This window comes from Scleropages formosus, chromosome 1 (genome assembly GCF_900964775.1).
Source record: "Scleropages formosus chromosome 1, fSclFor1.1, whole genome shotgun sequence".
In the NCBI taxonomy this organism is placed as follows: Eukaryota; Metazoa; Chordata; class Actinopteri; order Osteoglossiformes; family Osteoglossidae; genus Scleropages; species Scleropages formosus.
Genome location: NC_041806.1, coordinates 33997713 through 34012190, shown reverse-complemented (window position 1 = coordinate 34012190; position 14478 = coordinate 33997713). Strand labels below are relative to the sequence as shown.

The window sequence follows — 14478 nt, the reverse complement described above, 5'->3', positions numbered from 1 at the left end:
TGGCCGTCCAAAAAAGTGTGGGCAGGTGTTTGGCTGTATATTGTCACTCAGACACTGTGTGTGTGTGTGTGTGTGTGTGTGTGTGTGTGTGTGTGTGTGTGTGACACACACACACTTTCTGTGTTGGTTTGGCTGCAAAGAGCCATTGCTTGATGCAGTGTGTACAGAGAAGATTGCTGACGTAGACTGACATTACCCACTGATACTCGCCCAGGTATTTTTTTTTTTTTTTAACCAGTTTCAGCTTATTGTGTCTTTTACTGATTGTCACCCAGACCAAAACTAAAATAGCTCAACTGACAAGTAACGTTACATTCCCCTCCCCTGCTAAAATAAATTTTAAGAACTTAATGTGATGATCTAATATTAGCTGCTCACTAAAAATGTCTGAAATGTAGTGTAAATGTAAATGAGAACCTAGGCTTTGTAACATAACTCCCTGCTACAGTTATTATGTACCCATATATAGATAATGTTGATATCATTTTCCCAGAAATACCTCAGAGTGCAGGTTTTGACAGCAGCTTTGTGTCCTTGTGAAACTGCTGGACAGAAGGCCTTTATCCTGTTGACCGTCAGTTTGTTCATGTTACAAGAGTTTTGTGTTAATTTTTTTTTTTAATTATTCATTATGACTCCCAGATTTCTACATAATTCTTCCCAGCAAATACTTTGCAATTAAGGGAAGAAGACTTGAACCAGAACTTGAAGTAATGGCCGTAGGTCACGCTGTCTGCACGAACTTTTGCTTTCAGAAGTCAGGGAAGTTGTCTGGACTTTTGAAAGTCCACATTCAACTGATTAATTGAATTTCCTGACTCTGTTCTCTCTCTGTCTGCTTCTCTTTAGAAGTTGGAAGTATATCTGAGGAGACGGATGCATGCGACTGGTGGAGCCTGGGTGCCGTACTGTTTGAACTGCTCACTGGGAAGGTAAGTCGCTTCACATAGAAGCGCTCGGGTTCTCACGCTTGACGAAACGCCCTAAGTTGTACCTGCTACCCTGTTACCCTGACTGGAGTATCTGAGACTTGACATGAACCTCAGTGAAAGGTCCTGCTCGTGTTCCCTGTACTTTTACGTGGCCATGACCAAGTCTTTCTAATGCGAGTCATGACTGACTCATAGACTTTGCTGATCACGCTGCTGGGGAAATGACATGCCTCTCCCTGTAGAGCTCTTCCCTTTTTATGCAATAATATGAACCATTGGTACTTTATATTAACTTTAAAACATCTTGTCTAGAGACAGATGTGTGGAATCAGAGATTCAGCATTTATGTACGTATCAAATTGTACTCCAAAGTCTCTCTATTGAGTTTCTCGTTTTCAATAAAAGCCAAAATGTCAGAATGCACAGAAGAGACGCGCAAATCGTAAGAGTAAGATTGACTGTCGAGGCAATGTATATTGCTGATTGGTCCGAAGTAGTTGAGCGCGGGTTTAAAAAGTGGGACAAAGGTGGAAAGTCGGTGGCGAACCTGAGTGGTGGGCGTGCTAAAGAGCGCAAAAGGAAGCCCGCCTCGGCCTTCCCCCCTGTCGGTTGGCACTTTCCAGTTGTGCCAAGGTAAGTGCGCGCCAGGCCTCTCGGCTGCCTCCTCCATCTGGTGGAGCGAAGGGGTTGAGGAAGAGGCCAGATCTCTGGGTTATTGCCCTGGGCTCCGATTCCTGGATCACATACAGCCGTGCTGCTCTAAGTCGCTGGTCAGGGACCAGGGAAGGTGCTGGCTGTCCACGTTGGTGGGATTTCCAAGGTCAAAAAGGATAGCTCCCAGTCGGCACGTTGGTCTGTCTACCGGTCCATGTCTTTCTGTCTTTCTGTTTTCATTTCATTTTGAAAGTGTCAGTATTAGTAACCGGAGTGGCCACAATAGCAGTGAGAAAGGTGTTTCCCCCCCCCCCCCCCCCCCCGTCCTCTCATCGGTACTGTTGCCCTAAACATCTCGTGCTTTAGTTGCTTCTCTTGAAACGGTCTACGCTATGAAATGTGAATTTCACAGTGTAGACCGTTTCAAGGCACCTGGAGAAAGGTGTTCCTCCTTCTTCTTCTACTGTAGTAAAACAAGGCTTTTTGCCCAGAGCTTTCTTAACTTGCGCTGGAAGCAGAAACACTCTTGGGCAACCTGAAATTCATCTACCAACGGACCACATTATGCCTGTTTCCTCCCGTAATGTTCTTCGATTTCCAAGCCCCACTTTCAGACTTCTTACCCTTGGGGTTATGTTGCCATTCACTTTAAAAGAAATGACGGTAGTTTTCACAGGGTTTTGAATTGTAGAATAACTCTTGGTTCATTCGGATATTTTCTTCATTGTTGTAAGTAAACAGATTGTTATATTTTATTCAGAAATCATTAAATCTTAAACATAAAAAAACTAGTAAAGCGTGTTGAAATTAAAATATGCTAAACTGTGCCGTATGTAATTGCTGAGCTTGTAAAAATACAGTTGTTCCTGTTTTTAGTTTTGTGGATCTTTTCCTATCTCACGTTACTACGGTTATCACAGTATCCCTATTTCACGTTAACTGGCTTGGTCCCTTTGTTTTTCCATGTATAAAATCATGGTGAGTGATAAGCTAGTCTTAAATGTAATACATCAGCCATTATGTAGCTTCTTATGTTTGCTGATCATCTAGCTGGAGTCGTGTTAAAAACAGCTCATCCTAGCGAAGTGACAGCACCAGCCTGTAGCTGCCGTCTTTAGTTAAGAAAAACTGGCACTGAGATCTGTGCTCCTGGCATCTGGAGGGCTCCAGCAGGGAGCTGAGATCATCGACACCGGATAGCAACAGGAACTCGGGGAAAAAAAAAGAGAAAAAAAGTGGTTGGCCCCCTTGATTTTGCCAGGAAAAAGGTCACATGACCTTTCAGGTGACCCTCCCCACCATGCTCACGCAGGTGGGAAGAGGCTGTTTGGGGTCAGTTTGGTCTTCCAGGCCTTGGCAGCCGGTCCCCGACTGGGTCCTGCTTGGATCTCGCTGATTGAGTTGTTTTCTCCACATTACCTCGCTAGCTTGTCCTTGTCCATTTACCCTGCTGCTGGTTTTATTCCACATTCTTTTATGTGCTTGTTTTCTTTTCCTTTAAAAGGATGAGCATGGTCCCTGCCACGTATAAGTATCGTGGTTGCCGTCAGCATTCTCCCAGCATATTGTCCCTTTTAAGGAAGCTCTTCCAAGGCGTGTCTCTCGGGTGTCCTTTGTGTGCGGCTGGCTCTCAGTGGTATGTAAGTGGACTGGGCAGGGTGGTCAGGGTGGGGAGGCTGGCGCTGATTCTGCTGGCCTGGCCCGAGAGAGGAGGCAGAGCGCTCAGCCAGCCCTGCGCTAGTGAACTCAGGCCTGCCCTCAGCATCTGCCCAGGCCTGCCCTTGTCAGACGCTATTTATCAGCTGTGACGAACACAGACGCGAGAAGATTGTGACTTCAGATTGCGCTCTTCACACTGCCCCAAGTGTGTTTGTGTGTGTGTGTGTGTGGGAGGAGAGGAGAGGTTATATTCGTGTTTCTGACTTTCAAGATCTTACCCTGACATTAAAGGCTTTTTATTTACATCTGTTAATTTGGCTGACTTTTCTCCAAAGTGACTTACAATATTAGGTTACTTACAATTATTTACCCATTTATACAGCAGGGTAATTTTTACTGGAGCAATTAAGAGTAAGTACCTTCTCAAGGGTATTATAGCTGATGGTGGTATTCGAACCTGTGACCCTTGGGTGCAAATGCAGCAGCTCTAATCACTATACTACCAGCTGTCTTTTAATAATGTGTATTTGCCAAAATTGCTGATAATCTCCTACTGGCTCTCTGCTAATAGCACTATGCAGGTAGTGTAGCTGGTACAGCTGTTGCCTACAACTTGAAGGTCCAGGGTTTGAATCCTGCTCCTGCATTAGTACCCTGGAGTTACCTGGCTATATAAACTGGTATGTGATTTCAAGTAACTTGGTTACTAATATTCTGTTACCCTAGAGAAAAGCATCAGCTTAATGGTTACAAAAAAATGGAAAACAAGTCATACAGACATAGAACACAGTGAAGTGACACATACTTGTGTGTTCATGTCGTTTGCTTTGCCCCTAGCTGTTACGAATGATTTTGGTGCTTTGTTCTCTCACTACAGACGCTTCGTCAGTGCCATCCTGCTGGAATCAGTCGACACACGATGCTAAATGTGCCAGACTTTGTGTCCGAAGAGGCCAAGTCCTTGTTACAGCAGGTAGGTAGGAAGATGAACAGATTCGCACACTCGAAAAAATGATCCTCTTCTTTCCCTTTTTTCCTTGATTTCCTTCTGGAGTTGGAATTGCTAAGAATATGAGAGTCCTTTTTTATGGTCATCTTGCGTTAATTTCAATAGTGTGTAAGTAGCTATCACTTGCTGCAGGGTGATTTTTAGTATCAGTCGTACATGTTTCTAATAGTAGCTATGGAAAGGAATTTACTGTAAATAACTATTGCAAAACATCAAATGCCAGGAATAATAATCTAAAATTCTTAATAATTTTAAAAAATTTTCTGTATATTTTAACAACTTGTAAGGTACCTTACAATGCTACGCGAAGTCATTCGCCTCTTTATACAACTGAACACACACACACACGCCTATGTAGATTCACCAGAACTCATGTCTTTGGACTGTGGGTGGAAACCAGAGCACCTGGAGAAGACTTATGAAACATGGGAAGAACATGCAAACTGTACACAGACTGGGCTGCATTTCAACCTATGTCTAAACACACAGCTCAGGAGGGTGTGAGACACCAGCAGCGCCTGCTGTGCTGCCCCTGGCTCTTTCGTGTCTCCTAAATTCCCCTTAAAATGAAAATTCCTCCTGAAGAGTCCCTTTGAGATGCTTGTTGTTCTGGGAAGAACGTGGCCCTAATGAGGCTGTCCACACTGAGATATGGAGTGATAGAAGGACATGGGCACCTCCACAGCTGTATTACATACGGTCCAGCATTCCCCATGCTCCTTCCCCATGCGCGAGGAGTCAAGACTGGTGACAAGGGCTAGCAGAAACACAATGTGAATTCCGGACATGCTTATCAAGGAACACGACATAGAGTACAGTCTCTTGGTGATTTCATCTTCAAGTCCCTAAGGAGCAGGCATTTAAGCAATGGGAGCTGTTGTGTATTAAGATAAAGGCTTGCTTATTAAGAGGCAAAGAATGTGCTTAATACGGATACGTGTAGGCGAGAATCCGTTGTGAATAAAACTAATGAAAACTCATAATGAAAGCCTCCGGCAGATATTTTAATAAACTGTCTCAGTCTTACAGTTCAAGTTTCGAGGCTGTTGTAACGGAGAAAAAAAAAACAGATGAAATGCGGTCTTGGGGATTACCATGGTGTTGAAACATCTCAGTGCACACATTAATTAAGTGACTGCCCTGGATATTGCATTCTCTACTGTAATATCACTGTTATGTACTTAATGTGCAGGTAAATGTGGTCTGTCGCAGGTCTATTTGAGGAGGCGCTAACATTGTAAAAGCTTATTTTATTAAGTGAAATTGTTTGAGTTAAATGTATTATGTTACTAGTAATGTAAGGGTTATGTGTTTGTGTACATTTTATCTAAGAACCACAGGGTGATTGGTGAGATCAGAACTCACACCACAGCTGATGAATGGGATATTTTAACTAGGGTGTTTTGTGAATTTCAGTTATGGTAACTGTGGAGTAATGTCACATTAAGTAATGTTTTTGTCTGATACATTGTATGTGCATGTTACAATCAACGCGATCGAGAGAGTTTTACGCAAAACGTGTTATCTGATTGCATCTGTCACTGTTTTGTGTCTATTGCAGCTGCTGCAGTTCAACCCGGTTGAGAGACTTGGTGCAGGAGTAGCGGGTGTGGAGGACATTAAGTCCCACCCCTTCTTTGCGAGAGTCTGCTGGCCGAAGTAGCCAGTATCGGCAGACCTCCAGCTCCGTTCCTGTCCATCCAACACCCGGCAGCTACAGGCCCAGCCATGGAGGACAGGGCTTCCGGGCAGCACTTGGGACAAAGGGACGTCTGCGTCTGTCACACTTCACGTCCTGCACACACACCTCACAGTTTTGCCTTCATGCACTAAACGAATTGTACATACTTGGTCTTCTCTTTGCATTGATTTTTCTTTTTAGACCTATTTAATTTTATAACATGTCACTGACATACAACTTCAGTATTCAGTATCTAACCATGGCCTGGACCTCTTACAAAAAACACTAGCATCTTTTTTTATATAGTTTTATATTGTAATTCTTTTGTCCCTAGGGTGAGCAAAGTTTAAATGGAAGACCTTCATAGAATTTCAAGATGCTTGGTGTTCTGTATGGTTTACAAAGTGTGTAGGTTTTACTTTTTTCGCTTGTGTTCAAGCGAGACCCCCACACGTGAGCACAAGCATACAGAGATGGAAGAAATGGACCTACATAACATATCATTGATTTATGGACAGTGTTGTTTGTGCTGTTGTTAGGTGCTTGTCACATTGTGTCTCCATGTTTTTCTTTGCCAATATTTGTACATTTGTAAAGCCGTGTCAAGAGACACCATGTAACACAAATTGACTTTTGCACTTGTGGATATGGTAAGATTTATTTCTCCATTCAAAGCAACATATTTATTCCAGAATTTAGGATAAAAGAATTCATTGAAATTAATTTAGAACCCAAAACATCTAATGATAAACCTGTGTCTGCATGAACACTCACTGTTGAACAATAACCCTAGTCTTGGCTGACCAGAAACTTAAAACAAAACAAAATGAATTCTGATATTTCCTGAAATAAAAGCTTCTTAATGAGATGTGCGCTGTAAATAATTGTTGTAAAAGGAACCTCCCAAACTCCATTGAAATCCAAATGCACCAGAAACCTATAAACATTTCCAGAAATCAGTTTTTTTTTTGCATGCATTTGTTTGTAACAATTGTCCCTTTACCAGCCATAGTTTAATTACATTCAGTAGATAATTCTACATGTGCGTTTTATTTCTGTGTTTATCATAAGGCATCGATGATGCTATTTAGAATGTGACGATCGGCAGTAATTGTCCTGTTTGTCATGTATCCTCGTAATATCAGTGCAACAAGATGACTTTCTAAACTATAGCACCCTCTTTATTCTGCTGACAGGAAAATGCAATAATACTGTACAATTATAGAACAATGAGTAGTGATTGTGCTTCGGACCGCCCTGGAAATGTATGAAGTTGTTTGTCTCTATAGGTTTTTAACACAGCGTTAGAGTGTGGTTGGGTGCTTCATGGATTGTAGCTTGACCTTTGTGAGAAGAGTCTCTTCCCTTGTTTACTCAGGGGACATGAACAGGTACAGATGTCTCATTTGAAAGCTTAGATTTTTAAACAAAGTTTTCTTGTAATGCATATGTTTATTAAAAGAACATAATTTGTTTACTTAGCTATAAATTGAAGTTAATGATAAATATCAGTTGGGCGTTTTAAAGAACACTTCACGTGAGCTGGAATCATAACGTTTGCAGTGCGTCCTAATGCAATATGTCTATTACTGTTCTTTGAGTTGAACTGTACTCAACCTCTAAAACAATAATGTCTGACAGCATTTCCAGTTAAATCACATTCAAACAGTTTGGGCAAAATTGTTTTTGGAATACTTTCTGGGAATAAGAAGTCCAGACAGCCTCACAGTAATGTTTCAGGGTTTGTGTAATTTATTCTAATTTTTGTAATACCAAATAAAACAAGTTGCACATGTGCCAATTTAGATTACTCTTATAAAGTGCTCAGGTATTGTTCAGGTTTGTGGATGGTGACTGCAGGGGGCAAATTGTGCCCTCCAAAAATGCGCATAACTTCAGGAGCAGGTCACGTTTCTTTGAGAGTTGTGGTTAGTGCTGCTAGCTTGATAGAAGTTAACCTACATGTTCAGATGGGTTTTGTTCCATATCAAAGTTCAGTTTTCCTTCTGTTCTCTAAAACTTAATATACTTCAAGAATGAAATGCTGAGAGACTCGATAACTTGGCTTGATATAATGCGCAGTTGTTTATAACTCAGTCAAAGTTTGGACCCTGCTGGATTCAGTGCACCTAATGATAAATGGTTAGTCTGATCTACCGCAGACTCATAACATGGTCAGATATACTGGACCCTAACATGTGTATTATGTGAGACCTACAGTGTAATATTTCAGTGACAAACTACAGATAGTACAGAGCTTTAACTCACTGTGCAGGATAAATGTGATAATCTCTTCTCAACTTATGTCTTGTGTCATACAGACTATATAACACATGCTGTCAAACTGAGTGGTTTATTATTTTCCATTTTGTCAGATAGTTAAGAAGCATTGGTAAATCCCTGATTTAAAAACTGGTACTTTAGGTGAATATTCTGTGTCTCTCTCTGTGAGTGGTGGTTCTTCAAGGACAAAGTTCTTATTTTTCTTTTTGGCTTGTAATCCAGTACATGGCTCCTTTAGACAACAGTGAATGTGAGTTGCACTGAAAAAGTTGTGTACATGAAGAAAAATGGGTTAGTTACTCCACTTAAGCCCTGTTCACATGTCACTATAAAATAACAGGTCAAAGAAATAACTTTGTCTTGTATTTGTAACTGTACTAACTGCATTGTATGAACCTTTAATGTTCGCACCACATCTCAATAAAGTCCTTAATCGCTAGTGCTCATAGTAGTGACTGACTTGGACACCACGTGGTTGAAAGTGGGGTACATGGTCTATGAAAGAGTGGCTGTGGGGGGTGGCTTTGCTGTTCACTGGTGTCACTGCCATCCTGATGCTTGGCATGGTTGACAGGAGTGCCATCAATCGCTGTTTGAGGGTTTCTGCGACAGCATCGGACACTGTGTGCCTGGGGTGGGGAGGAGGGGTGATCCAGTTCCACCAAAAGCCCCCTGGAGCTTAACTGCCCCATGGCACTTGTCATTGAGCTGTGTCTGTAGTGAAGCATGATGTGCAAGTTGCTTATTATGCATTGCCTGTGGCCTGCAGGGTTGGGAGGCTGTCCTGCAGGGAAGCCTCCAGTGGCCAGTGAGCATGACACACCAGTTTGCAGTAAAGGGCTATTTTACACTCTTCATCCTTTTGTCATTGGAGCATAGATCTGTTAGTTCTTTAGGCACTGCGATGTTCCTTTCTGTGAACACTCCTCTAGCGCCTTTATCCACCTGTATAGCTAGTCTACAGTGGTCATCTTGTAAACCTGTTCACCTCCCATCTGGTGGTAATTTGGCACCTCTGCTCTCAGTCAGACACTATCTCTGCCTGGCGATTTTCTGTGCTTTTGATTTTCTTTAGGTTCTCTCTGACTATAACAGTGCCACATGTGGGAGGCTGGTCATCCCGTCAGCCCGCAGATCCATGCGATGGGAACTCTGGTTTGCTGCAATACGTGCACTTGAACCTACTTGCCTCGTGGAGTGTTTTTTGTCTGGAACTCTCTGCACTTTAACAGCCAATAAAAAAAAATTAATTCTTAGTTTCTTCTGTCTGCTGTTCCTGGTAAGGGCCACAGTGGAATCCCTAGGTACTCTTCGGCCAGTTGAGAGATTTGATCTCTCCTTGTTCTGTTCTGTTCCAGGGTCTCATCCCAGTAAGATGGAGCCAGCCAGGGGGCGTTCTTATAACTTTATGCCTGAATCCCATCAAATGACGACTTCTGTTAATCAAAAAGCAACAAACTCTGTCACAGACATTAAGCCCTGTGATCCTATGGAAAGACCTGATTTAGTCCACTTGGATCCTCAATCCTGTTCCTTCAGTCTACCAAAAAGCTCGTCGCGATGGGTGAGGGTGGAGACATTCCCACTTAACCTCCATAGAGCAATACCATGCCTGTGTAACTGCTGTCCTTTTAATCTCCTGTTACCCTTTTGCGTCACTTGTGAAAAGGCTCTGAGATACTTGAACGCCTTCACTAGGGGCAATTGTTCCCCCCTCACCTGGAAAGAGTTAGCCACAGTATTTTGGGACAGGCCCATGACCTCTGACTTGACCTTTAATACTCTAATTAGATGTAATTTTGTGATAATGTATTACCTTGTCCAACATTAGTGTGAGTGAGAGCATTTGTTGCTCTGGTGTAAGATGTGTCCAGAGTGACTGACAGTAGATAGAGTATCTAGCATTGTAAGTTGCTTTGGCGAAGAGCATTTGCTAAATTAATACAGTTCTAATTTTTTTTTTTTAATAATAGTAAAACAACATTTGCAGTTATATTGTCTTTCTAGGGAATTCTGTGTGTTTAACCACTTGGTTTCAAAGTGATAGATATGGCTTTCCTTTGCCTTTTCAACTTTTTTTTAAGCATTTTCTTTAACACTTTTTTGCTTTAGGGCTCATTACTATAGATTTTTGGTTTTACACTAATAAAAGTAATTTTTGAGGTGTTTGCTGGTTATGCAGATTTTAGCGTACACTTTATGTACGCTCAAAATATGTCATTCTTGTAATAAGAGCCATTGTTATACGAGGGAATCCTATATTTTTCCTAACACTGTAGGTGACTTTATTCTGGTGGCAAATGAAATTATTTTCATTAATTCTTGCTCCCAAAGAGAGATGTGGAAAAATGAATCAGCAATACATCAAGATGATTATAACTGCCAGTTCTGGCAGAAGCAGTGTGAGAGCTCCAGTAGTGTAGAATTCTCCAGGTAACACTTTATTCCTCAATAGCCATATGCGTGGCGCTAATTAAGTGCTTATTAACGGTTTGTTATCCATGAATTACTTGTATGTTTAGAGCCTAATAGAGTTAGGCACCTGTTCAACCTAAATTGATTGTTATTCATTAACCCTCCCTTGTATGAGAAGGTGCAAAACAGATGATTTGTGTTGCTTTTAACCACTGTTTGGTGCACCATTCATCTTGTTCTGTCTGGGACAACGTTAGTTAACAGTCATTTTGAGGAACTTGAGGCTGTCTGTCATTAATCATAGATTATGGCTCCTTAAGCTTGGGTTCATTTTTACTTACTGATACCTGGAAAGGCCTGTAATAAAAGATAATGACATATTTGTGTCCCCGAGAGAGTGCACGCTTTAATTTGCTGGTAACCAAGGAGGGCGGGTCTAATTAGTTCTTTCCGTAGGGCTACGTTTTATTGAGGGTTCGGTCATTTTCAGCATGCCAAATTCTCAGACTGATATCTTGTGAAAGAACCAATTCTCTGAACACTCTTTTGTCTCACGCAAGTATATTCAGACAAGTATAATGCAGTCAGGACTGCGGTGGGGACAGTGGAGGTAGGGGGGCACCCAGAGAACCCTGATGAGATGGGGCTATGGAGCGACCAGTGACCAGTCATAACCCTCCCCACACACAGATCCAGCACCAGATTTTCAACATCTACATTCAGTTGCTTGTGGTCAAATTTAGTTTTTACATTTCAAATGTCCTACATATCACCACAGCCTAAGGGTAGGATACAGAGCTTTGCAGATCTCCAGCCCCACAAACCCACCTACTCACCCTCCTGGCCTCTGTCAGAGTAAAGATGCACAACAGCTCGATCTATTTCGCTCTTCACTTTCAAACTCCATCATTATTATTTAAGTCATTCTTCATTATACACTTGATAGAAACCTAGAGGAATGGCATCAAATGACGACGCGGGTGAGGGCGATGGTGGCAGGCAGAATGACTCCCTCCTTCCTCCTTTGGGACAGACAGGAGACGGGGATAGTGAGGTGCACCTGCGACAGCTCGTCCTCAAATACAGGTGCTGCCGGGATACTGGAGGATCCGCCGAGTGTTAGTTACCCAGGAGCCTCTGCTCCTGCTCTGCATGCACCGCTGCAGGAAAGCTGCCAACTTCTGCACAGTGATGACAGGTTAGGGCTCACTGGTATAGATTTTTGGTTTTACACTAATAAAAGTAATTTTCAAGATGTTTGCTCGTTACAAATTACACTTCAAACAAATAATATTTTATACTTAAGAAAGCTGTATGTGCCTGTAGTAGATTTCCACAGTTAAGGTGATAATATGTGGTTTGTACTGGGTTCAGTCACCAATGATGGCTGGCTCTCTTCCTTCTTATTGATCAGCTGATGATGAGCGCTGTTTTATGACATGTCCATAATAAATTTGCAATGCGTTTATTCGGTGTTATGAAATCGGTAGCTTTATTTCAGGTTGTCCTGCACGTTTCTGCACAGTAATGCACCCCCCTCCCCCCTTCTGACGCTCGTGTCCTCCTCCTCATCCTAATCATCTGCTGGCCATAGCTGAGAGGTCAGCAGCAGGAGACTTGTTTTTGGCTGCCCCTTGCTGGCTGAAACTTGGGCTTGACTTTGAGGCGCAGTCCTTGGGTCTGTTAACGCAGAATTGCTTTCCCTCCTTCCATCGCTTGCGTTCCACAAGTTTAATTCGTCTCCTCGGAGGCTCGACGCTGGCATGGATGAAGCACGCTAGCTTAGGATAAGGTGACACTTCTTTGCCGACCCGAGAGTGCTTTAGGCGGAAGAGATCCTCATGGCGCTGTGCGGTGCAACAGACGCTAGCTGCCTCGGTACGGCGTGTGGAAGGCAGGCCACGACACACACAGACATGTCTCGTTGTCCCCCTCGATGAGTTTTCCTGCGCAGCTGTGAAGCAGTGTCCTTTCCGGGGCACTCCAGGCTGATGGGGGCGGTTATTTTTAATAGCGTCTGACATTGAGCAGGTTAATGACTGATCTGATTGTTTGCGCCGCTTGCGCGGCAATGCTAAGTGAGGCTGCAGAGGCCCAGATGAGCTTTCCCGTCCCAGGGAGGCTGACTCCAAGTAGACAGGGGCACCTCATGTGGGCCTGCGGTGTGGCCGCTGTTCAAGGAGAAGTCGGAACGGGAGAGAGTCTGCGATGCCTTGTTCTTCTGTTGTTCGTATCGCAGACGGGTCTTCATTTTTTTAGCGGATCAGGCGGAAATACATGTGAAGAGGAGGAAATGCTTGCTGTAGGTTGTCTTTTGGTGTTATAAGATTGATGCATTCACAGGCCCCATTTGGCAGGCATACAAATTGCTCAAAGACTGAGGGGCTAAGAGAGTGAGGGTTACTTTAGTCTACTGGCGGAGTTTGTAAAGTCACATCAATAGAAAGGGTCATAGAGTTATGAACAGTGATGGCAGTTTACTCCTGGCACAAGGTTGTAACCCCTTTCTTCGTATGAAAGGGAAGTTCGTCATGGCTCGTAACCAAGATTAAATGTCGGGGAGTGGCTTCCAGCAGCGTGATCTTATGTCCCCACCAAGCCCCGGATGAATAGATGTACTTTACCATGAATGACAACAGCACAGCAAAACATAGCTGGCAAGAAAAGGAAGCTTATTATCAAGAGTGTTAAGAATGTAATTGAGCATTTCAGCAATACTGCTATAAAATGCTTTCTGCTATTGTGCAACAGCACTAAATCTCACGTGGCAGCAGTAGTGTAATTGTAATACTGTACATTGTACTGTGGTAATAATACATCATACTGTAACCCTTAATCCATTAGTTTTATATTTGTGGACTGGATGGGCTGTCTTTTTGTGCTTAACAGACTCAGTTATGGTCTTTCGGACACATGATGTGAAGCTGATGCTGATGTGTGTCAATGCTGTTCTGTAGACCCACTGGGTCTGGCTGGTGGTGCAGCTGATGATCCAGTACATGGAAGGGTTATACACCCAAAGCCACCCCATTCCTGTTTTGTGTGGTTTTCTGCTCCTCCTTTGGCAGTTGCTTCCAGAAGCGGATCTGAGCTGGATAAATCGGATCGGTCTGACAATCCTATTTGGGGACTGCCCAGGCTGGGGCGGGGGGGGGGGATAGTGATCTTGAAGAAGAACTAGAAGTATATGTATGAGTTTGCATGAGTATGGGTTTACAGGTGTGACGCTGTGTATTTTCCTGCCATCATGTGTGCCTGTATACATGTGCGTCCTCCCGCATGAACGTCCTACTGTGTGACCATGTGAGTGCACAGGCCTCTTTCCTAACCCATTCCCAGGCCATGCTGAGCGTGGCTTTATGTACAAACCAGGGAGAACTCAGCAGCTGCTGGGGGATCAGTTTTCCAAACCCAGCATCAAATCCTCTGCCTGCCCAACTTTCCTGTCCAGGAAGGACTAGAGGCTTTGCAGAACCGAGAGTTGCAGCGTAAATCCCCATCTTGATGTTACAAAAAACATGATGATCCCCTTCTACGTGAGTCTGTCTGCGTCTTATCTTAGTGCATGTATTTATGAAGATAAGGTAAGGGATTAAGTCATAGGTTCAAAAAACAGAATGTGCCCTAATATTTATCATGAGTGATTACCTGATACTACAGCAGAGCCCCAAGGCCTAATTTCAGGGGTTTTTCTCAACAACTCTTTCAACTCGCCAACTTTCTGCCTTCCTTTCAGCAGCAGTGTGCAGTATTTTCTGAGAGCACCCCTGGCAGTGGCCAGCTCACATTATCTTTTCCCATTATTGGCTGCAATTTACTACTTATTGTCCTTGTTAATAGGACCT

General features: G+C 43.1%; 1 protein-coding gene across 2 annotated transcripts in view; it reads left to right on the top strand.

Moving 5' to 3' along the window:
• rps6kc1 (ribosomal protein S6 kinase polypeptide 1) overlaps positions 1–8657 on the top strand; it is a 43859-nt gene extending 35202 nt beyond the window's left edge. For both annotated transcript variants that reach the window (XM_029254694.1, XM_029254696.1), the window contains 3 exons: positions 850–932; positions 4123–4218; positions 5816–8657. In XM_029254694.1, the coding sequence (XP_029110527.1) occupies positions 850–932; positions 4123–4218; positions 5816–5917 (281 nt within the window). In that variant the 3' untranslated portion in view covers positions 5918–8657. The remainder of the gene's footprint in view (positions 1–849; positions 933–4122; positions 4219–5815) is intronic.
• Positions 8658–14478: the final 5821 nt, after the last annotated feature.